The sequence below is a fragment of the Poecile atricapillus genome, chromosome 27, assembly GCF_030490865.1.
Source record: "Poecile atricapillus isolate bPoeAtr1 chromosome 27, bPoeAtr1.hap1, whole genome shotgun sequence".
Taxonomy (NCBI): Eukaryota; Metazoa; Chordata; class Aves; order Passeriformes; family Paridae; genus Poecile; species Poecile atricapillus.
This window is the reverse complement of record NC_081275.1, coordinates 905,654-933,004: the sequence shown is the minus strand read 5'-3', so window position 1 is coordinate 933,004 and position 27,351 is coordinate 905,654. Positions and strand designations below refer to the sequence as shown.

Below are 27,351 nucleotides of genomic sequence, written 5' to 3'. Positions count from 1 at the left end.
CGGGCGGGATCGGAGATTCCCGGGATGATTCCCAGACCGGCACCGGGCCGGGACCGGGGCAGGGCCGGGGCTCGGTGGAGGTGGAGGAGGAGGAGGAGGGAGAGGAGGAGGAGGAGGAGGAGGAGGAGGAGGAGGAGGGGGAGGAGGAGGGGGAGGAGGGATTTATCCAAGGGCCTGAGGAAAACATCTGGATTTGCCACTTGCTGCTGGAAATTAATTGCGGGATCCCGCGGCTGCTCCCCCGCTGTGCCAGCCCGGCCACGCCGCTGCTCCCGGGAATGTCCCCAGGGCTGCTGCCCCCTGTCCCCCCGCAGCCCGAGGAATCCCGGTCACCCCATCCCGGCCCGCTGGGGCAGCGGGAACATCCGTGATCCCATAAAAACCCCTTAAAAGTGGGATTATCCCTGCCCCCCGTGCGGGCATCCCGAGGGTGGGAATCCCAAATCCCGGCTGGGCATCCCAAGGGTGAGAATCCCAAATCCCGGCTGGGCATCCCAAGGGTGGGAATCCCAAATCCCGGCTGGGCATCCCAAGGGTGGGAATCCCAAATCCCGGCTGGGCATCCCAAGCCCCGGGCAGCTCCCGGCCCGTTCCCACCTGGCCCCAGCGTGTTTTTTTTGGCTGGGAAAGCTTCTCCATGTGGCTCACAGATGTTCTGCCCGTGACGGAGAACAAACGGCAGCTTTTTGGCTCGGGTTTAATCCCATGGAAAAGCTGCGAGAGAGGGAATTCCGTCAAGCCTTTCCCGGGATGAGCCAGGCGGGAGCAGCCGGCCCCGAGCGCCTCGGAGAATCCAGAATTGGCTTTTCCAGAGGAAATCCAGCGGAGCGGCGCTTTCCCACCGTGACCCCGCGGGGATTTTGGGGCTCCGGTGGCTGCAGGGGTGGGAACGGCCGGATTTCGGGAGCCCCAAAAGCACCTGCAGAGCCCGGAGCGGGGAGGAAACACCTGGAGCTGGACGCACACGAGGCCAAATCCGCTGTGCTGCGGCCACAGGAGCCACCCCGGGGCAGGGACAGCGGGTCCGGGCTGTTCCCAGTGCCAGCCGTGACCCCATCCTGGTCCGGTGACTCCATCCCTGTCCAGTGACCCCTTCCCGGTCCCGTGTCCCCATCCCGGTTCGGTGACCCCATCCCGCTCCGGTGACCCCATCCCTGTCCGGTGTCCCCATCCCTGTCCGGTGTCCCCATCCCTGTCCGGTGTCCCCATCCCGCTCCGGTGACCCCATCCCGGTCCGGTGATCCCATCCCGGTCCGGTGACCCCACAGAGCCGCTCCGGTGACCCCACAGAGCCGCTCCGGTGTCCCCATCCCTGTCCGGTGTCCCCATCCCTGTCCGGTGTCCCCATCCCGCTCCGGTGACCCCACAGAGCCGCTCCCGTGACCCCACAGAGCCGCTCCGGTGTCCCCATCCCGCTCCCGTGACCCCACAGAGCCGCTCCCGGGGCTGACGCGGGGATGAGGAATTTCCAGCCCTGGCATTTCCAGCGCTGTGGGATCGGGGAGAGGCCGGGCAGAGTCACCCTGCGAGCTCCAGCACAAAGGAGGGCGGCACGCGGGGATCTTTGTAGGGAGCACGGGGCGCCCATTTGGGATTATTTCACTGCGGAGGGCAGAATTACAAAGATTTAATTCAGCCCCCGCCGCTCCTCCCCCTCTGGGGGCCTCTCTGTGTCACCCGCACGGCCGGGACAGCCCTGGGGTGTCGCCAGGCTGGGGGACGCTGTCCCTTGTCCCCTGCAAGGCTGGAAACCGCAGCCCATCCCACAGGGCTGAGAGGACATCGGTGACACCACGGCGGGGACGGGGACAGACGGACCGGGACAGACGGACAGGGACAGGACGGGGACAGACGGACAGACGCGGGAGAGGAGGGGACAGAGAGGGGGCAGGAAGGACGGACAGACAGCGCAGGAGATAAAAAGCCGAGGATGGGCGTCGAGAACCGAGGGGTTGAAGAGCCCCGTGCCCAGCCGAGCCCCAAAAGCGCTTCGTGGGCGGCCGGGGGGGCCCGGGGGGGCCCGGGGGTCCCGGGGGGGGCTCGGGCTTTGTGTGGCGGCGGCGGAGGGTGCGGGCTCGGCCGCTCCGTGATGCTCCGGGGGCGGGGAGGAGGAGGAGGAGGAGGAGGGGGAGGGACTTGCAGCCTTTTCTGGCCGCCGCCGCGGCGGGGAGCGGCAGAGCGAGGGCAGCCCGGTCCCGCTCCGGCTCCCGGGGGTGTCACCGGCCCCGCTCCGGCTCCCGGGGGTGTCACCGGCCCCGTTCCCCCGCTGTGCCATGGCCGGGCTCCTGCCGCTGCTGCTGCTCCTGCTGCCGGCGGTGAGTGCGGGGGGCAGCGCCCGGGACACCCCCAGAGCCCGGCGGGGAGGGGGTGCCGAGCCCCGGGGGCACCGGGGGATGGAGGGTCCCCATCACGAGGGGGTGTCTGGAGGCTCCGTGCGGGGCTGGAGGGTCCCGGAGGTGCCGGGGAGCCCCTGGGGGGGGCGGGCAGAGCGTTTTGGGGTGCGGGGAGCTGGGTGGGGACGGGGGTCCCGCAGCCCCTCCGGTGCCGCTGTAAAGGGTGACGGAGCCCCGGTCCGAGGGGAGCGGGCAGAACCCCCCAGAGCCTTCATCACCTGCCCCCCCCAAACCTCCCCCGGACTCTCCCGGCTCCGAACTCTCCCAGAGCGAAGGCTCAGAGCCTTTTCCTCCCGGCAGAGCCCCCCGTGCGCCCCAGACAAAAAACTTCAGGGCACGGGAAGAGGGGGCAGCAGAGAGGGGAGTGCCCGGGGGGGTCCAAGCCCGCAGCTGGGGCTGGAACGGGACATTTTTGGGGCTCAGGATTTCCCTGGGGTGCCGGGGGGCGCTCGGGCAGCCGGACACCCCTCGGGCAGGGCTCTGAAGGTGGAGCTGAGCGGCTCCGCTCGGGGGCTGAGGAGCGGAGCAGGGGCAGGGGGGGTCGGGATGGTCCCTCCCGCCCCTGTGACAGCGGGCGGGGGGGCAGGAGGGGCCGGAGCTGCCCCAGACAGATGGATCCCAACCATTCCCCCCCAGGGCATCGCCCTCTCGCCCCCCCGCCCCGCCCGCTGCGGCGGGGCCGGGCTGTGATGTCCCCAAAGCGCCGCTTCCCTGGGCCGGGGTCACCTCGGGGGGCCGGTTCTGCCCTCCGGGGCTGGGAGTGTCCCCAGGGACCCCAGCTGTGTCCCCCCAGCAGTGCCCGCACCCCGGGACCCCCATCCCGGTCCCCGCTCGGTACCTGCGCTGCCCGGCCCTGGAGCGGCGGCGCTCGGACGCGGCTCCCGAGCCGCCCAAACTTCGGGAATCGCCGGGAGCCGGGATTTGGCCTCTCCCAGAGGCGCTGCTCGGATCTCGCTGCCGGGCTCGTCTCCAGCGGATCTCGCTTGGCGGTGCCAGCGCTCCCAAAACTCGCTCGGAGCGGCTCCGTCCCTCCAGCAGCGCCTGCTCGGGGTCCCACCCCCCCGGAACACCGCTCCCACCCCTGGTACTGCTCCCACCCCCCGGAACACCGCTCCCACCCCCCGGGTACTGCTCCCACCCTCCGGGACACGGCTCCGTCCCCCGGGACACTGCTCCGTCCCCCCGGTACTGCTCCCACCCCCGGTACTGCTCCCACCCCCGGGACACGGCTCCATCCCCCCCGGCCACGGCTCCAAAAGCAATTAAGAGCTTCCAGAGGTGTCGCCGGCTCTCTCGGGCCCGGCCAGCTGTCAGAACGCTTTACGGGTTAATCCCCGCGGCTCTGCCACCGCTCGGAACGCGCAGTTCCCGCAGCCTAACGCGGACCAGGTGCCCCCGGCCAGCCCCGAGGGGGGCTCAGAGCCCCCGGACCCCCACGGGGAACCCTCGGAGAGAGGCGGGGCCGCGGCACCTGGAGCCGGAATCGCCTTTTCCGCAGCGCTGGAGGGGCGGGGGGCGGCGGTGGCCCCGCGGGGAGGGGACAGGTGGCCCGAGAGTGGCGAGGCCAGGCCCGGCCCACGCGGAGCCACCGGCAGCTGCCTGAGGCGTGGGAGAGCGGCCTGGGAGAGCGGGATGCTCCGGGAGAGATGGAAGATCTGGGACTGTGGGATGTTCTGGGACTGTGGGATGTTCTGGGATTGTGGGGTGTTCTGGGATTGTGGGGTGTTCTGCGTTTGTGGGGTGTTCTGGGATTGTGGATGCTCTGGGATTGTGGGATGCTCTGGGATCATGGGATGCTCTGGGATTGTGGAAACTCTGGGATTGTGGGATGCTCTGGGGTTGTGGGGTGTTCTGGGATCATGGGATGCTCTGGGAGAGCTGGAAGCCCTGGGATTGTTGGAAGCTCTGGGATTGTGGAAGCTCTGGGATTGTGGAAGCTCTGGGATCACGGGATGCTCTGGGATTGTTGGAAGCTCTGGGATTGTGGATGCTCTGGGATTGTGGATACTCTGGGATCATGGAATGCTCTGGGATTGTGGATGCTCTGGGATGGTGCTCTGGGTGCTCCGTGGCCACCCCCTGACCAGCCCGGCCATCCCCCAGCCCCATTCCCGGCCGCTGGAATCTCATCCCGGGCAGCTGCGAGCGGCCGATCCCGAAGGGAGCAGCGGGATGAGCTCCGGGCTCCAAAACCCCAAATGTGCCCCCACGAGGGGCGTGGGGCCTCAGCCCAGCCCCGTCCCGGGTGACATCTGGGAGGATTCCCAATGTTCCAATCCCTCCTGCCTGCCTGGAGCGGGAAAAACAGCCTGGGAAAAGGGTCTGGGAAAAAGGGTCTGGGAAAAGGGGTTGGAAAAAGGGTCTGGGAAAAAGGGATCTGGGAAAAGGGTCGGGAAAAGGATCTGGGAAAAGGCTCTGGGAAAAAGGGTCTAGGAAAAAGGGGTTGGAAAAAGGGATCTGGGAAAAGGGTCGGGAAAAGGATCTGGGAAAAGGCTCTGGAAAAGGTCTGGGGAAAAGGGTCTGGGAAAAAGCTCTGGGAAAGGGCTCTGAATAAAGGGTCTGGGGAAAAAGGGTCTGGGAAACAGCTCTGGGAAAAGGATCTGGGAAAGGGCTCTGGAAGAAGGGTCTGGAAAAAGGCCCTGGAAAAAGCAGGCTCTGGGAAAAGGCTCTGGAATCAGGCTCTGGAAGCAGGGGCTGCCAGGCCGGGCTGGCGGAGCCGGGGAGGGGGAGCGGCCGCCTCCCAGCTCAGGGTAATTGGAGCACTTTGTCATTCAGCCGCCTGCAACTGGCGCTCCATTGTCTCGGCCCCGCCGGATGCGGCGCGCACGGGGCTCCGCGGCCGCTCCGGGCGCGGGGACGCGGCCAAGGCGCTGACGAGGCCGCCAGATGCTCCCCGGAGGAGCCGGGGGTGGGGGGCTCGGGAGGGGGCTCGGGAGGGCTCGGGTCTCCCGGCCAGGAGGGGTTTTGGGGAGCAGCTCCCCCCTGGGCGGGCTGCGGAGGGGCCGTGGGGTGTTGGTGGCTCCCAGGGGTGGTGACAGGTTGTGGCAGCGGGGACACGGGGAGGTCACCGGGGCTCCTGGGGTCCCTCAGCTCCTCGTTGCCATCTCGTTCCTGCTGCCCAGCGGGTTTTGGGGGGCACAGGTGGCACCCAGGCTGTCCAGAGGCAGGAATTCCTCCTCCCGTCTCCTGTCCCGAGCCCTCCGGGATGGCGCGGTGCCCTTAGAGGAGGCGGCTGAGGCGGGGGACAAGGACAAACAGCGGCCACGGCCCCCCCAAAACACCCGCGGGGGCTCTCCCGACCCCCTCCAGCCGCAGAATCAGCAGGGCCTTTCCTGAGGGGTGAATTCTGCCTGGAAATGAGTGAATTCTGCCTGGAAATGAGTGAATTCTGCCTGGAAATGAGTGAATTCTGCCTGGAAATGAGTGAATTCTGCTTCCCCCCTGCCCCAAATCCGCGTTCAGCAGGATCGGGCTGTCCCCGGAGCCTCCCCCGGGTGTGACAGGGACCGCCCGGCTCTGCTCGCCCGCAGGGACCCGCCGGGGGCTCCAAGGACGAGTGTTTCTCCAAGCTCTTCACGGCCAGCGGGGATTGCTGCCGGGCCTGCAACGTGGGCGAGGGCGTGGCGCAGCCCTGCGGGGTCAACCAGACGGTGTGCGAGCCCTGCCTGGACAGTGAGTACCCCCCAAACCCCCGGGGCTGCCACCGGGCCGGGGACACCGCCACAGACCCGGGGGTCACCCCTCGGACCCCGCTGGAAGCGCTGCAGCCTCCCCGGGTCACCCCCGTGCTGAGCCGGGAGGGGTTCGGGCCGGATTCTGGGGAGAGGATGGATGAAAATGGGAGATTGTTCCTCCAAAACGCAGAATTCTTCCCCCCAAAAATGGAGATTGTTCCCCTAAAATGGAGATTCTTCCCCCAAAAATGGGAGATTGTTTCCCCCCAAAATGGAGATTCTTCCCCCAAAAATGGATATTGTTCCCCAAAATGCAGAATTCTTCCCCCAAAATGGGACTTTGGGGCCTGGGGAAGGGCTCTGTGCTCTCAGGCACAGGGAGGGATTTGGGATGATCCTTGGGATCGGGATATTCCCGGATTCCCTGAACCAAAGATCCGCCCTGTCAATGCCGCCTCTCCCTGGGCTGGGATCTGATCCCGGGCTCATTCCCAGCCCCATTCCCGCTCCCTCTCCACCTGCAGGCCCCACATTTATCCCCAAAATCCCCCAGCCCGAGCTCAGATCCATCCCCAGGGACTGCTCCCGTTGATTTTTCCCTTCCAAACCTTTCAAAAGCCGTGAAACAGCAGCGAAACCGCGCGGGGAGGGGAGGCAAAGCCCGGCGGGCGGGCTCGGAGCGCTCCGGGCCGGCTCCAGGAGCGATTCCCGTGTCCAACGCTCCATAAAAGTCGGTGGGAGACGCGAGCGAGCCCCGCGGGAGCCGGGAGCGCTGCCAGAGCCCGCCGGGATCCGCCGGGAGCCCGGGAGGCTCCGGGGAGGCGATGGGAGAGGGGGAAGGGCTGCAGAGAGAGCAGAGGAGCCTGGAGGAGCCTGGAGGAGCCGAGCAGGGGCAGAGCAGAGCCAGGACAGGGATAAAAATACACCCGAGCCCTCCGAAATGGATGGACGGGAAACTGAGGCAGCCCGGGGCTGCACCCCTGGATGAGGGGATGGATCCCAGAGAGGGGATGGATCCCAGAGAGGGATGGATCCCAGTGAGGGATGGATCCCAGAGAGGGATGGATACCAGAGAGGGGATGGATCCCAGAGAGGAATCCCCCCAGAGAGGGGATGGATCCCACCAAAGGCTGGATCCCAGAGAGGGATGGATCCGACTGAGGGATGGATCCCAGTGAGGGATGGATCCCAGAGAGGGGATGGATCCCAGAGAGGGATGGATCCCAGTGAGGGATGGATCCCAGTGAGGGATGGATCCCAGAGAGGGATGGATCCCAGTGAGGGATGGATCCCAGAGAGGGGATGGATCCCAGTGAGGGATGGATCCCAGTGAGGGGATGGATCCCACCAAGGGATGGATCCCAGTGAGGGATGGATCCCAGTGAGGGGATGGATCCCAGTGAGGGATGGATCCCAGTGAGGGATGGATCCCAGAGAGGGGATGGATACCAGAGAGGGATGGATCCCAGTGAGGGGATGGATCCCACCAAAGGCTGGATCCCAGTGAGGGATGGATCCCAGAGAAGGATGGATCCGACTGAGGGATGGATCCCAGTGAGGGATGGATCCCAGTGAGGGGATGGATCCCACCGAGGGATGGATCCCAGAGAGGGATGGATCCCAGAGAGGGATGGATCCCAGTGAGGGATGGATCCCAGAGAGGGGATGGATCCCAGTGAGGGGATGGATCCCACCAAGGGATGGATCCCAGTGACAGACAGATCCCAGAGAGGGATGGATCCCCCCTGCACCGGATCCCATAAAATCTGGATCCCACCGAGGGAAAACCTCCTCCCCACCCTCAGCTCCTCCCTGGGAGGGAATTTGGGGTGTGGAGGGAAGGAGACCTGCAAGCAGCCGTCCCTGGCTGGGATGGGGAGAGGATCCTGTGGCCCTGGATCCCTTCAGATCCCTCCGGATCCCTCCGGATCCCTCCGGATCCCGCTGCCGCGGGCTGGGCAGGCAGAGGCAGCGCCGCTCCTGGCTCAGGCTCCAGATTGAGCCCCAGGAATGCGGGCCCGGCCCAGGGCTGAGGTTCCCACCTGCACCCCGGGCTGCCTCCTGCGGGCACTCCCTTGGACGCGCTCCCGATCCGCCGGGGGAATTGGTTTGGAAAATAATCCCTCTGCAAAAAAATCCCGCTGGAAAAATCCTTCTGGAAAAATCCCACTGCAAAAAATCCCGCTGGAAAAAATCCTGCTGGAAAAATCCCACTGCAAAAAATCCCGCTGGAAAAATCCCGCTGGAAAAATCCTGCTGGAAAAATCCCGCTGGAAAAATCCCGCTGCAAAAATCCAGCTGCAAAAAATCCCACTAAAGAAATCCCACTGCCAAAAAATCCCGCTGGAAAAAAATCCCACTGCAAAAATCACGCTGCAAAAAATCCCACTGGAAAAAATCCCGCTGGAAAAAAATCCCACTGCCAAAAAATCCCACTGCAAAAATCCCACTGCCAAAAAATCCCACTGCCAAAACATCCCACTGCAAAAATCCCACTGCCAAAACATCCCACTAAAGAAATCCCACTGCCAAAAAATCCCGCTGCCAAAATCCCGCTGCAAAATTCCCGCTCCAAACCCAAGCCCGGCACCTGCCAGAGCCCGGGGGGGGTCCAGAGACCACCCCAAGAGTGGGGACTGCTGTAATTTCCCCTTTTTCCCCGTCCGCAGCCCCCCCGAGCGCTGCCTCATGATTTATTCATCGCCCTCAGCCCCCATGCCGGGGGAGGGAGGATGGGGCAGGGGGGCCCCGTTTGGAGCGGGGCTGTAATTGCTCAGCTCAGATCCCTTCGGCTGCCGCTGCAAATGTGCCCACTCAGCCGAAAGCCTTTCCTGGCCACTTCCCCGCTCTAATGGGGCCCATCAATAATTCAGGATAATGCGAGGGATGAGCCCAGGTTAATGGGAGCCGCGTGTGCGGCCCCGGGGCTGCTCGCCCTGCCCGGTCCGGCCCGGCCCGGGGGAGCCCCGGGAGTGTCCGAGCACGGACAGGAGGAGCTGTCCCTGCTCCGAGGGGTTTAAAATCCCTCCTGAGCCAAAGCGTTCCGGGGTTTTGGTGATTCCGCGTCCTCTGCGGGTCCGGGGAGCCTCGGGAGAGGCGCGGGACACCCGGGCGAGGGGTGGGGAAAATCCGGGTTGGAATTTCCTCCCATCCCCGCCATTCCCGGGGGGTTGGGGCGCTTCATTCCCCTCCGGAGCAGCCCAAAATTCCCGTCCCGAGCAGGAACTGTCCTGTCCCCAGCCCGGTGTCCCCAGGGAAGCTGCTGAGAGCGGGAATGGCCGTTCCCAGCGCAGGGATTCTCCATCCCCCCGGCTGGAATTTCCCCGGGATGGGCTCCGGTGGGATCAGCTGGGAGCTGGCAGCAGCTGCGCCCTCCAGGACGGGCTCTGACCCCTCTTCCGGGGCTAAAAATATCCCCGAGCTCCTCCGGGAGCGGCCAGAGCGAGGCCCGGGCATCGATTTCCCCGGCAGCGCGTCCTGCAGGAGGAAACCGGAGCGCTCGGAGCCGGGGCCAGGCCGAGTCAGCAAAGCCTCCCCTCCCGCTGGCCCCGAGCCCCGCAGCCCCGGGAAGGATGCGGAGGAGAAAATGTTGGGATGTGAGGAGCGGGAATGCCCAGAGGGACCGCGGGGAGGTCGGAAATGGGGGTGAAGGGAGGAATTCACGAGCAGGGAGCGCTGGGGGCAGCGCTGGATCACCGGGAATTGCGGGGAAGGTGGGAATGGGATGGGGAGGTGGGGATGGGGAAGGTGTTAATGGGAAGCTGCGCCTGGAAGGATGCTCAGAATGGGAATTGCGGGGAATGGGGAAGGTGTTAACGGGCTGAAGAGTCCGGGATGCCGGAGCTGGGAATTGCTGGGAATGGGGAAGGTGTTAACGGGCTGAAGAGTCCGGGATACCGGAGCTGGGAATTGCTGGGAATGGGGAAGGTGTTAACAGGAAGAGGAACCTCCGGTGGGTGCTCGGAGCTGGGAATTGAGGCGGGAATGGGAAGCAGAGCCTGGAAGGTGCTGGGAACTGGGAATTGTGCAGGTGTTAATGGGAATGAGAACCCGGAGCTGGGAATTCCTGCGGGAACGAGGGAAGCTGACTCTGGGGGGCCGCAGAGGCGGGGACCCCTCTCCCTCTGACCCCGGGCAAACCCCAGAGGGAAACCCCGGGAGCAGAAGCCGGGATCTGATCCCAACCACGCTCTGAGCCCCCCGCGGCCCCGCAGGTGTCACCTTCTCGGACACGGTGAGCGCCACGGAGCCGTGCAAGCCGTGCACGCAGTGCGAGGGGCTGCAGAGCATGTCCGCGCCCTGCGTCGAGTCGGACGACGCCGTTTGCCGCTGCGCCTACGGATACTTCCAGGACGAATCCAGCGGGAGCTGCCGCGAGTGCCGCGTGTGCGAGGTGGGCTTCGGCCTCATGTTCCCCTGCAAGGACTCGCAGGACACGGTGTGCGAGGAGTGTCCCGAGGGCACCTTCTCCAGCGAGGCCAACTTCGTGGATCCCTGCCTGCCGTGCACCACGTGCGAGGAGAACGAGCTGCTGGTGCGGGAGTGCACGGCCGCGGCCGATGCCGAGTGCCGGGGTGAGCGCCGCGTCCTCCTCTGGGCTCTGGGAGCGGCGCTGGGGTCCCTGAGTGAGGAGGCAAAGGAGCTGCGGTTTCCTCCCGGTCCCCATCAGCATCCCAAAAATCCCAGCCCCGCGGGAAAGGGGGAGAAAGGGCGGCAGAGCCAGAGGCAGAGCGGTGCCGAGCTGCCGGGGGAAGCGGGGCCGCTCCGGCCGGGGCTGCCGGGGGCTCCTGGCCAGGCCCAGCGGCGATGCCCGGGCGGGAGCGGCGGCACCCGGAGAAAAGCGCTTTGTCCCCGCCGCCGCCCAGCCGGGTGCGGGGCAGCTCGGCCCAGGGGTCGAGTAAATGGAGCCACAAGTCAAGGACACAGGGCCGGCTTTGTCCGCCGGGAGCGGCTCCCAAAGGGCAGCGGGGGCCGGGAGCGGAGGGGCAGGATGTCACCAACCCCCCCGACAGCGACAGCGACAGCGACAGCGCTGCGGCCCCGGGGGCTGGCGGGGCGGAATTCCAGCCCGGCTCAATTCCAGCCCGGCTCTATTCCAGCCCGGCTCAATTCCAGCCTGGTGCCGATCCCGGGGGGTGGCAAAGCGAGGTCCCGGCTCCCTCCGCAATTCCCGGCGCATCCTCACTCCGGGATGGGCTACGGGATGTGGCCTGGCCCTGAGGGTGGCAGCGGGCAAAGGGCTGGAGAGGACAGCGGGAATTCGGGATGGGATCCATGGGATGGGATGGGATCCATGGGATGGGATCCATGGGATGGGATGGGGCAGCCACGCGTTTCCCTGGTGCAAGACCAGACGGATCCGCTCCTGGGACACGCCCGGGCGTGGCGGGATCGGGGTCACTCCCGAACGGAGCCGGTGGGGCCGGGGAAGGGGCAAATCCAGGCCCTGGCGCTCGGTGAGGGGTGAGGGGCACCGGGGCTGCCTCAGCCCCGCCTGGGGTGGGTTTGGGATGGAGGGGGGCTGCTGGGGGGGATTTGGGATGGAGGGGGGGTGCTGGGGGGGATTTGGGATGGAGGGGGGGTGCTGGGGGGGATTTGGGATGGAGGGGGGGCTGCTGGGGGGGATTTGGGATGGAGGGGGGGTGCTGGGGTGGGTTTGGGATGGAGGGGGGGCTGCTGGGGGGGATTTGGGATGGAGGGGGGCTGCTGGGGGGGATTTGGGATGGAGGGGGGCTGCTGGGGGGGATTTGGGATGGAGGGGGGGCTGCTGGGGGGGATTTGGGATGGAGGGGGGCTGCTGGGGGGGATTTGGGATGGAGGGGGGCTGCTGGGGGGGATTTGGGATGGAGGGGGGGCTGCTGGGGGGGATTCCCTGGATTTGGGGGCGGCAGTGGGAGCTGTGCCCCGAGGGGACCGTGCTGGGACAAAGCCACGGCCACCCCCGGGGAGGGGACAGCTTTGGCCTGGCCTGGAGAGGAGCGAGGCCGAGGGGACCGAGAGCTGCCACCTCCACCACCCCCACAGCCAGGGAAGAGATCCCTGCAGGAATTCCCGTCCTGATCCTGGCTTTCCTTCCCCTCCACCCGGGCAGGTCTCCACCCTCGCTGGACAACGCAGAGCCCGTCCCTGGGGGGCTCCGAGAGCCCCGAGCCGGCCAGCAGGGAGCCACCGGGCACCGAGGGGACGGCCACCACCGCGGCCAGCACGGCCACCACCATCATGGGCAGCTCACAGCCCGTGGTGACCCACGGCACCAGTGACAACCTCATCCCCGTCTACTGCTCCATCCTGGCCGCCGTGGTGGTGGGGCTGGTGGCCTACATCGCCTTCAAGAGGTACAGGGATGGGGACAGGGATGGGACAGGGACAGGGACAGGGACAGGGACAGGGACAGGGACAGGGACAGGGACAGGGCTGGGACAGGGACAGGGACAGGGACAGGGACAGGGACAGGGCTGGGACAGGGACAGGGACAGGGCTGGGACAGGGACAGGGACAGGGACAGGGACAGGGACAGGGACAGGGACAGGGACAGGGACAGGGCTGGGACAGGGGGACAGCGGGTCCCCCACCCTGCTGCCACCTCCCTCTTCACCCCTCCTGCCTCTCTCCTCACGGTTTTGGAAGCCCAGCCAACCTGGCACCCTCGCTGGTGGCACCTGTGGGACATCCGGAGTGGGGGTCCCACTGTCCCCGACTCCCCAGATCCCTGTCCCTGTCCCAGCCCCTGTCCCTGTTCCAGCCCCTGTCCCTGTTCCAGCCCCTGTCCCAGCCCCTGTCCCTGTCCCAGCCCCTGTCCCTGTCCCTGTCCTTGTCCCTGTCCCCTGTCCCTGTCCCTGTCCCTGTCCCTGTCCCTGTCCCAGCCCCTGTCCCAGCCCTGTCCCTGTCCCGGCACCAGGACACAAACCAGGAATTGTGACAAACCCCTGCTGGCCTCAGGGATGTCACTGTCCCTGTCCCTGTCCCTGTCCCAGCCCCTGTCCCTGTTCCAGCCCCTGTCCCTGTCCCTGTCCCAGCCCCTGTCCCTGTCCCTGTCCCTGTCCCTGTCCCTGTCCCTGTCCCTGTCCCTGTCCCTGTCCCTGTCCCTGTCCCAGCACCAGGACACAAACCAGGAATTGTGACAAACCCCTGCTGGCCTCAGGGATGTCACTGTCCCTGTCCCTGTCGCTGTCCCCACAGGTGGAACAGCTGCAAGCAGAACAAGCAGGGAGCCAACAACCGCCCAGTGAACCAGACCCCGTCCCCCGAGGGGGAGAAGCTGCACAGCGACAGCGGCATCTCCGTGGACAGCCAGAGCCTGCACGACCAGCAGCCCCCCGGGCAGGGCACCCAGGGGCCAGGTGGGGACAGCCAGGGGGGGACAGGGACACCTGGGATGGACAGGGACACCTGGGATGGGCAGGGACACCTGGGGACACTCAGGGACACATGGGATGGGCAGGGACACCTGGGATGGGCAGAGACACCTGGGATGGACAGGGACACCTGGGGACACTCAGGGACACCTGGGATGGGCAGGGACACCTGGGAAGCTTGGGGACACCTGAGGGTGGCAGGGAGGATGCTCGGGGACCCCCAGGGATGCTCAGGGACACTCAGGGACCCCCAGGGCTGGCAGGGAGGACGGGCAGGGACACTCTGGGACCCCCGGGGACACTCAGGGACCCCGGGGGTGGCAGTGAGGATGGACAGGGACCCCCAGGGACACTCAGGGACCCCCGGGGGTGGCAGGGAGGATGGACAGGGACCCCCAGGGACACTCAGGGACCCCGGGGGTGGCAGGGAGGACACTCAGGGACCCCGGGGGTGGCAGGGAGCACAGACCCCCACCCCGGGCTGTGTCTCAGGCCGTTCCCCCCCGCAGCCCCCAAGGCGGACAGCAGCCTGTACTCGGCGCTGCCGGCCAGCAAGCAGGAGGAGGTGGAGAAGCTGCTGGGCAGCTCTGCCGAGGACACGTGGCGGCAGCTGGCGGGCGAGCTGGGCTACAAGGAGGACCTGATCGACTCCTTCACCCGCGAGGAGTCCCCGGCGCGGGCGCTGCTGGCCCACTGGGCTTGCCGCGAGTCGGCCACGCTGGACGCGCTGCTGGCCGCCCTGCGCCGGCTCCAGCGCGGCGACATCGCCGACAGCCTGGCCAGCGAGTCCACGGCCACCTCCCCCGTCTGAAGGGAGCCCCGGCCTGGGGGGGACCCTCGCCGGGCTCTGGGGGGTCACCCCGGCTCCCCCCGGCTGAGCTCCCGGTGCCGGTGCCGTCCCCTCCCGGTGCCGAGCCCGCCCGGCAGCGCCTGAAGGTTTTGGGGGGCTCAGCCCCGCCCTGAGCCCAAATCCCGGCTGTGGCCGGAGCCCCGGGACGGGCGGGCAGCCGGACAGACGGACACGGGAGTGACCACCGTGCTCTCCCCTCCCCCCTTCCAGCCCCTTCTCCCCGGGGCTCCTCATCCTCCTGCCCCGTTCCCCTCCGACACCCCCAAATCCAGCTGCTGTCCCCCCAAAAACCGGCGGGGCTGCAGAGCCCTGGAGCTGCTGGCCCGGGCTCCGGGGGGGCTCTGGGGGGGCTCTGGGGGGCTCTGGGGGGGCTCTGGGGGCTCTGGGGACTCTGGGGGGGCTCTGGGGGCTCTGGGGGATCTGGGGGGGGCTCTGGGGGGGCTCTGGGGGCTCTGGGGGGACTCTGGGGGGGCTCTGGAGGCTCTGGGGGGGCTCTGGGGGCTCTGGGGGCTCTGGGGGGGCTCTGGAGGCTCTGGGGGGGCTCTGGGGGCTCTGGGGGATCTGGGGGGGGCTCTGGGGGGGCTCTGGGGGGGCTCTGGAGGCTCTGGGGGGGCTCTGGGGGCTCTGGGGGCTCTGGGGGGGCTCTGGGGGGGCTCTAGGGGGGCTCTGGGGGCTCTGGGGGGGCTCTGGGGGGGCTCTGGGGACTCTGGGGGGGCTCTGGGGACTCTGGGGGGGCTCTGGGGGGGCTCTGGGGGCTCTGGGGGGGCTCTGGGGACTCTGGGGGGGCTCTGGGGACTCTGGGGGGGCTCTGGGGGGGCTCCGGAGGCTCTGGGGGGGCTCTGGGGGCTCTGGGGGGGCTCTGGGGGCTCCCCACACTGCGGAATTCGGGGCTGTGGTCTCCCCATGGGGACCCCGACACTGAGGAGCAGATTTTGGGGTGCCCCGACCCCCCCGGGGGGCTGCAGGGGACACCAAGGGGACATCGAGAGGTCACCGAGGGGGACACTGAGGGTGGGAAACGCTGAGCAAGTGCCTGGACCGGAGGGGACAGCCCTGAGGGCTGCGCTCTGCCTGTCCCCACTGTCCCCAATGTCCCCAATGTCCCCAATGTCCCCAATGTCCCCAGTCCCCAATGTCCCCAATGTCCCCATTGTCCCCAGTGTCCCCAATGTCCCCACTGTCCCCAATGTCCCCACTGTCCCCAATGTCCCCAATGTCCCCAATGTCCCCAATGTCCCCACTGTCCTCAGTGTCCCCACTGTCCCCAATGTCCCCACTGTCCCCAATGTCCCCAATGTCCCCAATGTCCCCCTCAATGTCCCCCTCAATGTCCCCAATGTCCCCAGTGTCCCCAGTGTCCCCAATGTCCCCAATGTCCCCAATGTCCCCAGTGTCCCCACTGTCCCCAATGTCCCCACTGTCCCCAATGTCCCCAATGTCCCCCTCAATGTCCCCCTCAATGTCCCCAATGTCCCCAGTGTCCCCATTGTCCCCAATGTCCCCAATGTCCCCAATGTCCCCAATGTCCCCAATGTCCCCACTGTCCCCAATGTCCCCAATGTCCCCAATGTCCCCACTGTCCCCAATGTCCCCACTGTCCCCAATGTCCCCAATGTCCCCAATGTCCCCACTGTCCCCAATGTCTCCACTGTCCCCATTCTCCCCACTGTCCCCAATGTCCCCATTGTCCCCATTCTCCCCAATGTCCCCAATGTCCCCATTCTCCCCAATGTCCCCAATATCCCCACTGTTCCCACTGTCCCCAATGTCCCCAATGTCCCCAATGTCCCCATTCTCCCCAGTGTCCCCACTGTCCCCACTGTCCCCACCCAGCTTGGAAGGGCTCCTCCTGTGCCAGCACTGTGAGGGGAGGCTGGGAACTGTTTCCTCGGAAATGTCCCCTGGGAAATGTCCCCTGAGAAATGTCCCCTTGGAAATGTCCCCATGGAAATGTCCCTATGGAAATGTCCCCTGGGAAATGTCCCCTCTCCAGGGAAATGACCCCAGCACGTCTCTGGGGAGGTGACATCGCTCCAGAGACATAAAAATGCATTTTTGGGGCGGTTCTGCCCTGGCTGGGTGAGCTGGAGAGTGGCCCCGGGCCGGGGAGTGTCCCCAGAGCTGTCACCAAGCTCCTGGTGATGTCCCCTGAGGTGTCACCAAGCTCCTGGTGATGTCCCCGGATCTGTCACCAGGCTCCCAGGAGTGTCCCCTGAGGTGTCACCGAGCTCCCGGTGATGTCCCCTGAGGTGTCACCGAGCTCCCGGTGATGTCCCCTGAGGTGTCACCGTGCTCCCAGCGATGTCCCCTGAGGTGTCACCGAGCTCCTGGTGATGTCCCCTGAGGTGTCACCGAGCTCCCAGTGATGTCCCCTGAGGTGTCACCGAGCTCCCGGTGATGTCCCCTGAGGTGTCACCAAGCTCCCGGGAGTGTCCCCAGAGCTGTCACCAAGCTCCTGGTGATGTCCCCTGAGGTGTCACCGAGCTCCTGGTGATGTCCCCTGAGCGAACCTGGCCTGGTGATGTCCCCTGAGCTGTCACCGTGCTCCCAGCGATGTCCCCTGAGGTGTCACCGTGCTCCCAGGAGTGTCCCCTGAGGTGTCACCAAGCTCCTGGTGATGTCCCCTGAGGTGTCACCAAGCTCCTGGTGATGTCCCCTGAGGTGTCACCGAGCTCCCGGTGATGTCCCCTGAGGTGTCACTGAGCTCCCAGGAGTGTCCCCTGAGGTGTCACCAAGCTCCTGGTGATGTCCCCTGAGGTGTCACCGTGCTCCCGGTGATGTCCCCTGAGGTGTCACCGTGCTCCCGGTGATGTCCCCTGAGGTGTCACCGTGCTCCCGGTGATGTCCCCTGAGGTGTCACCGTGCTCCCAGCGATGTCCCCAGAGCTGTCACCAAGCTCCCAGCGATGTCCCCTGAGGTGTCACCGAGCTCCTGGTGATGTCCCCTGAGGTGTCACCGAGCTCCCAGCGATGTCCCCTGAGGTGTCACCAACCTCCTGGTGATGTCCCCTGAGGTGTCACCGAGCTCCCAGTGATGTCCCCAGAGGTGTCACCAGGCTCCCAGGAGTGTCCCCTGAGCGAACCTGGCCTGGGGAGTGTCCCCAGAGCTGTCACCGAGCTCCTGGTGATGTCCCCTGAGGTGTCACTGAGCTCCCAGGAGTGTCCCCTGAGGTGTCACCGAGCTCCTGGTGATGTCCCCTGAGGTGACACCAAGCTCCTGGTGATGTCCCCTGAGGTGTCACCGAGCTCCCAGGAGTGTCCCCAGAGCTGTCACCGTGCTCCCAGTGATGTCCCCTGAGGTGTCACCGTGCTCCCAGCGATGTCCCCAGAGGTGTCACCAAGCTCCTGGTGATGTCCCCTGAGGTGTCACCGAGCTCCCAGCGATGTCCCCAGAGGTGTCACCAGGCTCCCAGGAGTGTCCCCTGAGCGAACCTGGCCTGGTAATGTCCCCAGAGCTGTCACCGTGTTCCCAGCGATGTCCCCAGAGCTGTCACCGAGCTCCCAGGAGTGTCCCCAGAGCTGTCACCAAGCTCCTGGTGATGTCCCCTGAGGTGTCACCGAGCTCCCAGCGATGTCCCCAGAGCTGTCACCGAGCTCCCAGCGATGTCCCCAAGGCCCTGCTCCCCTTGCCCGGGGCACGCCGAGGTTCCAGCGCTGCCGGGCGAGCCGGGCACGGCCCCTCTGGATTCATCCCAAAATCCCTTCCCGAGCGGGATTTCCCTCCTGGAGGAGAGATTGTAAATAGGAATTGTGGTGTTGGAGCCATTGCTCGATGTTCCTCGTGTGACCCCCCTGGGGACAGCCCTGTCCCCTCTCCACTTCCAGCTGGGAATTCCCATCCCAATCCTCTGGCACAGGAACGCTCCCCCCTCCCAAAAATCAGCATTTGGATGTTCCCAGGAGAGCTCCGAGTCTCCCCGGGGTTGGAGAGGCATCCATGGGATCCCAGATCCATCAAAATCTTCTGGAAATTTCCCTCCCTGCTGTGCTCTGGATGATGGAAAAGCTCGGGCTGGGATTTGGATCATTCCCGCCTGTGAAGATCCCTCGGGAAGAGCTCCTGGAGGGAAACTCTGGCTCCTGGAAGTGCTGAAAATCCCAAATCCCCATCCCAAACTTCTCCCAGCACTCAAATCCAAGGAAATTCGTCCCAAATTTACAACCCCCAGCTCCTGCCAGGCCAAGCCATGGATTTGGGATGGATTTGGGATGGATTTGGGATGGATTTGGGATGGATTTGGGATGGATTCCATCACTGGCCATCTTCAGGTTCCCATTGATCCGGGTTTTTTTTGGAAAAGCCACTCCAGGACAAGCTGAGGGTGCCTGGAATGAGGAATTTCCCGAATTTCCTGGATGAGCCAGCCGGGCTGAGCCTCTCCCACCGGGAATTCTTTTCTTTTCCTCCCGCTGGGAATTCTTTTCCTCAGGACAACGCTGCCTCGCTCTCAGGTTCTCATCGCCACGGGAAAGGGATTTCAGCACCCGGAATCCCAAAAAATCAGATTTTTAGGGCTGAGGGAAGTGGGACAGACTCAAAGAGGAGCCCCAAATCCCCCCCCGGGGAAGAAATGGGAATAAAATCCCAAAAACCGCCAAAAAAACCCCAAACCCAGGAGGGAAAGCCGAGAGCTCGTTGTACAAAGGCCGTGTGTTCCTCCACTCCCCTCTCTGTAATTCCAGGGCCGGATTCTTAGGAAGTAGAAGGATTTGGGGGGTTGGGGGCAGCATGAGGCCCTGGGGGGGTGGAATTTGTCCGTGTGTATCCTTGGGATGCCAATAAAGCATCGTCGTCGCTGTCCCGCCCGCTTCTTCCCGCTCTCCCCAAAAAAAACCCGGGAATCCAGGATGGGGAAAAGCCCCCAGAGCCTTCCTGATGGGATCCCATTCCCACATTCCCGTTCCCACATTCCCATTCCCACATTCCCATTCCCATTCCTACATTCCCATATTCCCATTCCCATTCCCATCCCTGTTCCCATTCCCATTCCCATTCCCACATTCCCATTCCCATTCCCATCCCCACATTCCCGTTCCCATTCCCATTCCCATTCCCATCCCCACATTCCCATTCCCACATTCCCATTCCCACATTCCCATTCCCATTCCCATTCCCACATTCCCATTCCTACATTCCCATTCCTACATTCCCATTCCCACATTCCCATATTCCCATTCTCATTCCCACATTCCCATTCCCATTCCCACATTCCCATCCCCACATTCCCATTCCCATCCCTGTTCCCATTCCCATTCCCATTCCCATCCCCACATTCCCATCCCCACATTCCCACATTCCCATTCCCACATTCCCATCCCCACATTCCCATTCCCATCCCCACATTCCCAATCCCATCCCCACATTCCCATTCCCATTCCCATTCCCACATCCCCACATTCCCAATCCCACATTCCCATCCCCACATTCCCATATTCCCATTCTCATTCCCACATTCCCATTCCCATTCCCACATTCCCATTCCCACATTCCCAATCCCATTCCCACATTCCCAATCCCATTCCCATATTCCCATTCCCATCCCCACATTCCCATTCCCATTCCCATTCCCACATCCCCACATTCCCAATCCCACATTCCCATCCCCACATTCCCAATCCCATCCCCACATCCCCTCCCCTCTCCCGGCCCCGCAGGCAATGCAGGAATTCCTGGATTGTCCATCCTGGATCCCCTCGGGAGCGGGGCTGGAAGGAGCAGGGAGAGGAGCTGGGAAGGGAAAGGAGAATCCTCTGATCCCAAATCCCGCCCTGAATTCCCGCAGCGGGAACGGGCTTGGCTTCGTGTGTGGGATCAGGGAGAGCAGCTGGAATTCTGGGGAGGGAAAAAAAAGGGGAAATGAGGAATAAAGCCTGGAAAGGAGCCTGATGTTCACATGGGCCGGGGAAAATCCCTGGAAAACCTCCTTCCCCTTTTTTATGGGAGCCTGGGGAGGGCCAGAGCTGCTCGACCCCACATCTGCTGCCAGCGGGGAGACGGGAACAGATCCCTGCTGGATCCAGCGGGAAAAATCCCAAACCCCTCCCCAAGCCCTGGGAAAACGCAGCAATCACCGGGGGAAAACAGGAAAAAATTCCAAATTAAACTCCGCGGAAGCGCTTTTCACTCAACCCCCGGGGGGAGCCGGGAGCTTCCCCTGGAGCTTGGAAAGGAAACCTGGAAAAGAAAAACCGGGAAGGGAAAAGCGGGAAGGGAAAAGCGGGAAGGGAAAAGCGGGAAGGGAAAACCGGGAATGGAAAACCGGGAAGCGGCGGGGTCTGGGAGCGGAGCAGCGGCTCCCGGCCCGGCTGGACAATCCCAAATCTCCCCGATATTTCCCCCCCGTCCCTCCCAGGAACTGAGTTTTCCCAGGAAAACCTTCCCAGTTTTCCCGCAGCTTCCTCCCAGGCCGGGTTTGGGAGCGGGGCTTTGGGAATGTTCCCGATCCCGGCGGGATCAGCCCCCCCGATCCCCCCGATCCCCCCGGGTAAATCTGGCTCCCAGATGGAGCCGCATTCCCAGTTATTTAATGGGAAGCAGTCGGAGCCCAGCGGGCGCTGCTTCATCCCCCCAGGCCGAGCTGGAGCCCGGGATTTTCCAAAACATCCCGAGGGCAGCGCATCCCGGCCAGGCGGGACCAGGAGCCTCCTTTTTCCCCTTCCAGGACCCTCGGGAAGCCGGGAATGCCCCCCCGGGCCGCGGGCAAGGATTCTATTCCAATTTCCTGCTCTGGAGCCGGGGTTGAGCCTTTAATCCCCCCCTTCCCTCCCCTTCCTCCCCTCCCTCCCCTTCCTCCCCTTCCTCCCCTTCCTTCCCGACCCTTCCCGGCCCTTCCCGGCCCTTCCCGGCCCTTCCCGGCCCTTCCCGGCCCTTTTCCTGTCCCTTCCCGGCTCTTCCCTGCCTTTCCCTGCCCTTTCCCTGCCTTTCCATGTCCCTTCCCGGTTCTTCCCTGTCCCTTTCCCTGTCCCTTCCCTGCCTTTCCCGTCCCTCTGATCTCGGATCTCGGGGTCGGGATAAGTCCGGCCCCGCTCCCGAATCCCGGGAATTCTCCCGTCGCCTTTTCCCGCTGCAGCTCAACCCCTTCCTTCCCTTCTCCCGGTGCTTCCAGAGCTTTCCAGAATCCCGGGATAATCGGGGATCCCGCTCACACTCCCAGGGACGGGGCGGGCACAGATTTCCCGGGAATTCCATCCCGGTTTCCATCTCCAATCCCGTTTAAATCCATCCCCCTTGTCCTCCTCCGCTGTCCCAATCCGCCCTTCGGGGTGAATCGGGAATTCTCCTGGAATTCGGGGATTTCCAAAGCCCATTCCCGGCCATGGGAACCCCCCGGAGTGTCCAGAGAATTCCAGGGATGATCAAATCCAAGCGAATTCCCTCGAGCCCCTTCCCGGATGGACCGAGCGCTTCCCGGAGCCACCCAAAACAAAGGTGGATTTTCCCAGGAAAAATTCCCTTCATCCCCAGCTTTTCCCTCACACTTCCCACGCTCGTTGAAAGCTCTGGATGCACCTGGCAGGGATGGAGGGAGGGATTTGGGAATTCCGGGAGGGAGGCAGGGATCTGTTATCCTTTGGATGGATATCCCAGGGATATCCCGGGAATGGGATCCTGGAATGGGATCTGCAGATGGATTCTGGCACCCCGGCTGGATTTGTGTGGGAATCAGGGCTCAGGATGGGATTTTGTGGGAATTCCGAGGCTGGAAGGAGCTGGGAAGGATTTCCCTGCCCGGCCGGGATTTGTGCCGGAAGGAAGGAAAAATCCCGGAGCTTTTCGGCAGGAAAACGATCCCGGCTGAGGATGAGGGGGAAACTGCTGGGTTTTAGTGCTCCATAAATCCCCCGCGGGCCGGGATCATCCCGGGAAATCATCACCTCTTCCCAAACAAAGCCCAGCACCGCCACAAGCGGAAACCTTATCCCGGTTTCTCTCCCCGGGAGGAGGTTTTGCGGGAATATTCCCAGAATCGCGGTTTCCAGCAGCTGACGCTTCCCTGGTTTCTGTCAGCTGCGGAGTCTCGGATTCCCAGGGAAAGGAAGAGAGGAAGGAATTGGAGCTCCCCGGGAAGGGCCCGGGAATTCCCGAGAGGAGCCGGCCTGGAATGGAAACCCGGAATCCTGTGCTCCAAAAAATCCCGGGAGAGGGGGAAAGGCGGGAGCCGGAGCAGCTCCCGGCCTCGCATCCCGGATTTCCCGGGGAGAGGAGAGGGAAAAGTGGGAGCGGGGAGAGGAGCTGGGGATCCCACGGGATCCTCGAGCTTTGGGATCCCATCCTGGCCCCATTCCCGGCTCGGCTTCCCGGGAATGGCCTCGGGAATGGAGCTTTCCTGGGAAGGAGGAGGGAATTCCACCTTTCCCTGCTCCCGGGCTTGGCTCTGGATTGATTAGAGCCGTTTCCTGGAAATGCCTCGGGAATAAATTCTCCGGGATCGATGGATGCCCCGAGCGGTGCCGGGGAATTCTGCTGCACTCAGCAGGAGCTGGAGCAGCTCTTAAGGAATCCCGAATTCCTGGGATTTCATGGGAATTATCCCGGATAACTCCGGCTGGGAGTGGGAATTTCACCCCAAACCATTCCACGATCCCGGGGCGGACCCTGAGAGCTCCGGCAGTTCCTGGATGGGAACCCCAAAATCTGGGATGAGGATTCCAAAACCTGGGATGGGAACCCCAAAATCCGGGATGGGAACCCCAAAATCCGGGATGGGAACCCCAAAATCCGGGATGGGAACCCCAAAATCTGGGATGAGGATTCCAAAATCCGGGATGGGAACCCCAAAATCCGGGATGGCAGCACAGAGGGTTCGGGATCCGCAGAGGGAGCGGCTGAGCCCCCCCCCGGCCGCTCCAGGGCTCCTTCCCAGGAATTTCGGCATTCCCGGGACAAAGGGACCTTTCAGGGCCTCTGTCCCCACAATCGGGGCTTTCATCCCCCGGGATCCGGCGCAGCTCCCGCCGGGAAACAGAGAATTCCCGGGATTTTCTCCAGAGAATTCCCGGGATTTTCTCCAGAGAATTCCCGGGATTTTCTCCAGAGAATTCCCGGGGTTTTCTCCAGCCAATTCCCGGGGTTTTCTCCAGCCAATTCCCGGGGTTTTCTCCACCAATTCCCGGGGTTTTCTCCAGAGAATTCCCGGGGTTTTCTCCATCAGTTCCCGGGGTTTTTCCACCAATTCCCAGCTGGATCCGGGGCTTCCAGCACTCTCCAGCCCCGGGAAGGGCCAAGCCAGAGATCAGAGTTTGGATCCTGCGGGGGCTCAGGGTCCATCCAGGGGGATTTGGGTCCACCCAGGGGATTTGGGTCTCCAGGGGGGATTTGGGTCCATCCAGGGGGGATTTGGATCCCTCCCAGAGGGATTTGGATCCACCCAGTGGGATTTGGATCCCTCCAGAGGGATTTGGATCCCTCCAGGGGGATTTGGGTCCCTCCCAGGGGGATTTGGGTCTCCAGGGATGACACCCAGGGGTTCCCGGATTCTCTTTGGGATCCGGGACCGGACGGGAGCCCCGGAGCCTCCAGGAGGTCGGGATCGGGATCAGGATCGGGATCGGGATCGGGATCGGGATCAGGATCGGGATCAGGATCAGGATCGGGACCAGGATCGGGATTGGGATCAGGATCAGGATCAGAATCAGGATCGGGATCAGGATCGGGATCGGGATCGGGATCAGGATCAGGATCAGGATCGGGATTGGGATCGGGATTGGGATCAGGATCAGGATCAGAATCAGGATTGGGATCGGGATCAGGATCGGGATCGGGATCGGGATCAGGATCGGGATCGGGATCGGGGTCAGGATCGGGATCGGGATCGGGATCGGGATCAGGATCAGGATCGGGATCAGGAGCAGGATCAGGATCAGGATCAGAATCGGGATCAGGATCAGGATCGGGATCGGGATTGGGATCGGGATCGGGAAGGATCCAAAATCAGGCTTTGACAATCAGGCAGGAGCTGGGAGCCACTGGGGAATAATCTGGGATATTTATGGGATTCCAGCCCGGGATTGAGCTCGGAGGAACGGGATCGGTGTCCAGGGCGGAATCTGCAGCAAAATCCCACAAAAATAAACCGGGAGGATCCCGCGGGAGCCGAGAGTTTATCCTGGAGGGAGCCCGAGCTCCGGGAATTGGGGCTGGAATGTTCCTGGGAATTGGGGCTGGAATGCTCCTGGGATGTTTCTGGGTGTTCTGGAATGTTCTGGCACATTTTTGGGATGTTTTTTGGGATGCCTTTGGATGTTTTGGGATGCTTTGGGTTGTGTTGAGATGTTTTAGGATATTTTTGGGATGTTCTAACATGTTTTCCGGGATGTTTTTGGGATGGTCCTGAGATGTTTCTGGGATGTTTCTGGGTGTTCTGGAATGTTCTGGCACGTTTTTGGGATGTTTTTGGGATGTTTTTGGGATGTTTTTTGGGATATTTCTGGCAAGTTTTCCGGGACGTTTTTGGGGTTGTTCTGGGATGTTTTTGGGATGTTTTCTGGGATGTTTTTGGGATTGTTCTGCGATATTTTTGGGATGGTTCTGGGATGGCTTTGGGATGCTTTCTGGGTTGCCTCTGGATGTTTTTGGGATATTTTTGGGATGGTTTTGGGATATTTCTGGGTTGCCTCTGGATGTTTTTGGGGATATTTTTGGGATGTTCTCCCACATCCCGGGCTCGGCTCCGCGGTGATTTTGGCTTCCCCGGGGGTCTCCAGGTGTTTCCCGAGGCTCCGAGGGTCGGGAATTCTTTCCCGGGGGCGGCGAATCCAAAGGGGCGGCGGCTCTGGGTGGTCCCGGCCCAAACCCCGGCTGAGCCGGGAGCGCCGCCAGCGCCTCCCCCGCTCCCGAATTCCCGATTTTCCATGGATTCGGCAGCCCTGGGGCTGCAGCCGCTTCTCCTTTGCTCCAGGAGCAAATTCCCCTTCAGAATTCTCGGTGATGCAGCCGGGAGCGCCCCGGGAATGGGATTTTCAGTGGGATTCATTCGGGATTTTCATGGGAATGGGATTTTTAGTGGGATTAACCCAGGAGTTTCATGGGAATGGGATTTTCAGTGGGATTCATTTGGGATTTTCATGGGAATGGGATTTTTAGTGGGATTAACCCAGGAGTTTCATGGGAATGGGATTTTCAAAGGAATTAATTTGGGATTTTCATGGGAATGGGATTTTCAACAGAATTCACACGGGATTTTAATGGGAATGGGATTTTCAATGGAATTAATTCAGGATTTTAATGGGAATGGGATTTTTTAGTGTGACTCACCCAGGATTTTCATGGGAATGGGATTTTCAGTGGGATTCACTCAGGATTTTCATGGGAATGGGATTTTCAAAGGAATTAATTCGGGATTTTCATGGGAATGGGATTTTCAACAGGATTCATTCAGGATTTTCATGGGAATGGGATTTTCAAAGGAATTCACTCAGGATTTTCATGGGAATGGGATTTTCAGTGGGATTCACTCAGGATTTTCATGGCAATGGGATTTTCAGCGGGATTAATTTGGGATTTTCATGGGAATGGGATTTTCAGTGGGATTAATTCAGAATTTTCATGGGAATGGGATTTTTAGTGGGATTCACTCGGGATTTTCATGGGAATGGGATTTTCAGTGGGATTCACTCAGGATTTTCATGGGAATGGGATTTTCAGTGAGATTCACTTGGGATTTTCATGGGAATGGGATTTTCAAAGGAATTCATTCGGGATTTTCATGGGAATGGGATTTTCAAAGGAATTCATTCAGGATTTTCATGGGAATGGGATTTTCAGTGGGATTCACTCGGGATTTTCATGGCAATGGGATTTTCAGTGGGATTCACTCGGGATTTTCAATGGGAATGGGATTTTCAAAGGAATTCATTTGGGATTTTCATGGGAATGGGATTTTCAGCGGGATTCATTCAGGATTTTCATGGCAATGGGATTTTCAGTGGGATTCACTCGGGATTTTCAATGGGAATGGGATTTTCAAAGGAATTCATTTGGGATTTTCATGGGAATGGGATTTTCAGCGGGATTCATTCAGGATTTTTAGTGGGAATGGGACTTTTAGTGGGATTCACTCAGGATTTTCATGGCAATGGGATTTTCAGCGGGATTCCCGCAGGGTTCTGGCAGATCCAGGTGCTGCCGGAGCCTCCCCAGGCCCATCCCGGGGGGCCGGTGGGAAAAGGGGATGGATTTGGGCAGGAATGAGGAGTGGGAAGGTCCCGGACTCTTTTGGGGGTTCTCATCCTGGATTTTGGGGTTCTCATCCCAGATTTTGGAATTCTCATCCCAGATTTTGGGGTTCTCATCCCAAATTGGATGCCGCCAAAGCCCTTGGAGCCGCCGTTCCCAGTGGAGTGAGCTGGGAAAGAGGGAAAGGGATGAGGGAACGGGAGAGGGGATGGGAAGAGATTCCCGCTGCAACCGGGGGGAAATCCAGTGAAATTCCCATTGAAATGAGGGAAATTCAGTGAAATTCCCACTGAAATGGGGGAAATGAGTGAAATTCCCACTGAAATGGGGAAATCCAGTGAAATTCCCACAGAAATGAGGGAAATCCAGTGAAATTCCCACAGAAATGAGGGAAATCCATTGAAATTCCCACTGAAATGGGGGAAATTCAGTGAAATTCCCACTGAAATGGGGAAATGAGTGAAATTCCCACTGAAATGGGGAAATCCAGTGAAATTCCCACAGAAATGAGGGAAATTCAGTGAAATTCCCACTGAAATGGGGAAATGAGTGAAATTCCCACTGAAATGGGGAAATCCATTGAAATTCCTCCCAACATTTGGCCTTCGCTTCTTTGGACTTCCAAAAATTCCCCGGAAATCCAGCGGGGTTTGGGATCTCTGGCAGTGCCGGGCGCAGGGAGGAGGAATTCCCGGGATTTCTCCAGGTAGGATCCAGCTGATTTCCAGCTGCCACCACTGAACCCCAAATCCTGGGAATTCCAGAGCTCCCGGCCCTTTCCCACCCCACAAATCCCGGGATTTGCAGCCGGGCTGTGCCCGCAGCTGGGGCCGGATCCCGGGAATCCGGAGATTCCCTCTGGAATTCGGCTCAGATTCCCTCAGCTCCAGCCCGGGAGTGGGAAA

The 27,351-nt window shown here is 62.4% G+C and overlaps 1 protein-coding gene across 1 annotated transcript; it reads left to right on the top strand.

Moving 5' to 3' along the window:
- The first annotated feature begins 2,189 nt into the window (after positions 1–2,189).
- On the top strand, positions 2,190–14,578 carry NGFR (nerve growth factor receptor). The gene is made up of 6 exons (XM_058857834.1): positions 2,190–2,315; positions 5,924–6,065; positions 10,282–10,641; positions 12,159–12,402; positions 13,247–13,407; positions 13,932–14,578. Exons 1-6 carry the CDS (start codon positions 2,274–2,276, stop codon positions 14,231–14,233), a joined length of 1,251 nt encoding a protein of 416 aa, XP_058713817.1. The 5' UTR covers positions 2,190–2,273; the 3' UTR covers positions 14,234–14,578.
- The last annotated feature ends 12,773 nt before the right edge of the window (positions 14,579–27,351 follow it).

What these genes read in the sequence shown, in the direction of transcription:
- NGFR (XM_058857834.1), top strand. Translation starts at nt 2,274, where the DNA reads ATGGCCGGGCTCCTGCCGCTGCTGCTGCTCCTGCTGCCGGCG. An exon ending in TGCTGCTCCTGCTGCCGGCG is followed by an intron (nt 2,316 to 5,923) that starts GTGAGTGCGGGG and finishes GCTCGCCCGCAG; the next exon opens with GGACCCGCCGGGGGCTCCAA. An exon ending in GTGCGAGCCCTGCCTGGACA is followed by an intron (nt 6,066 to 10,281) that starts GTGAGTACCCCC and finishes GCGGCCCCGCAG; the next exon opens with GTGTCACCTTCTCGGACACG.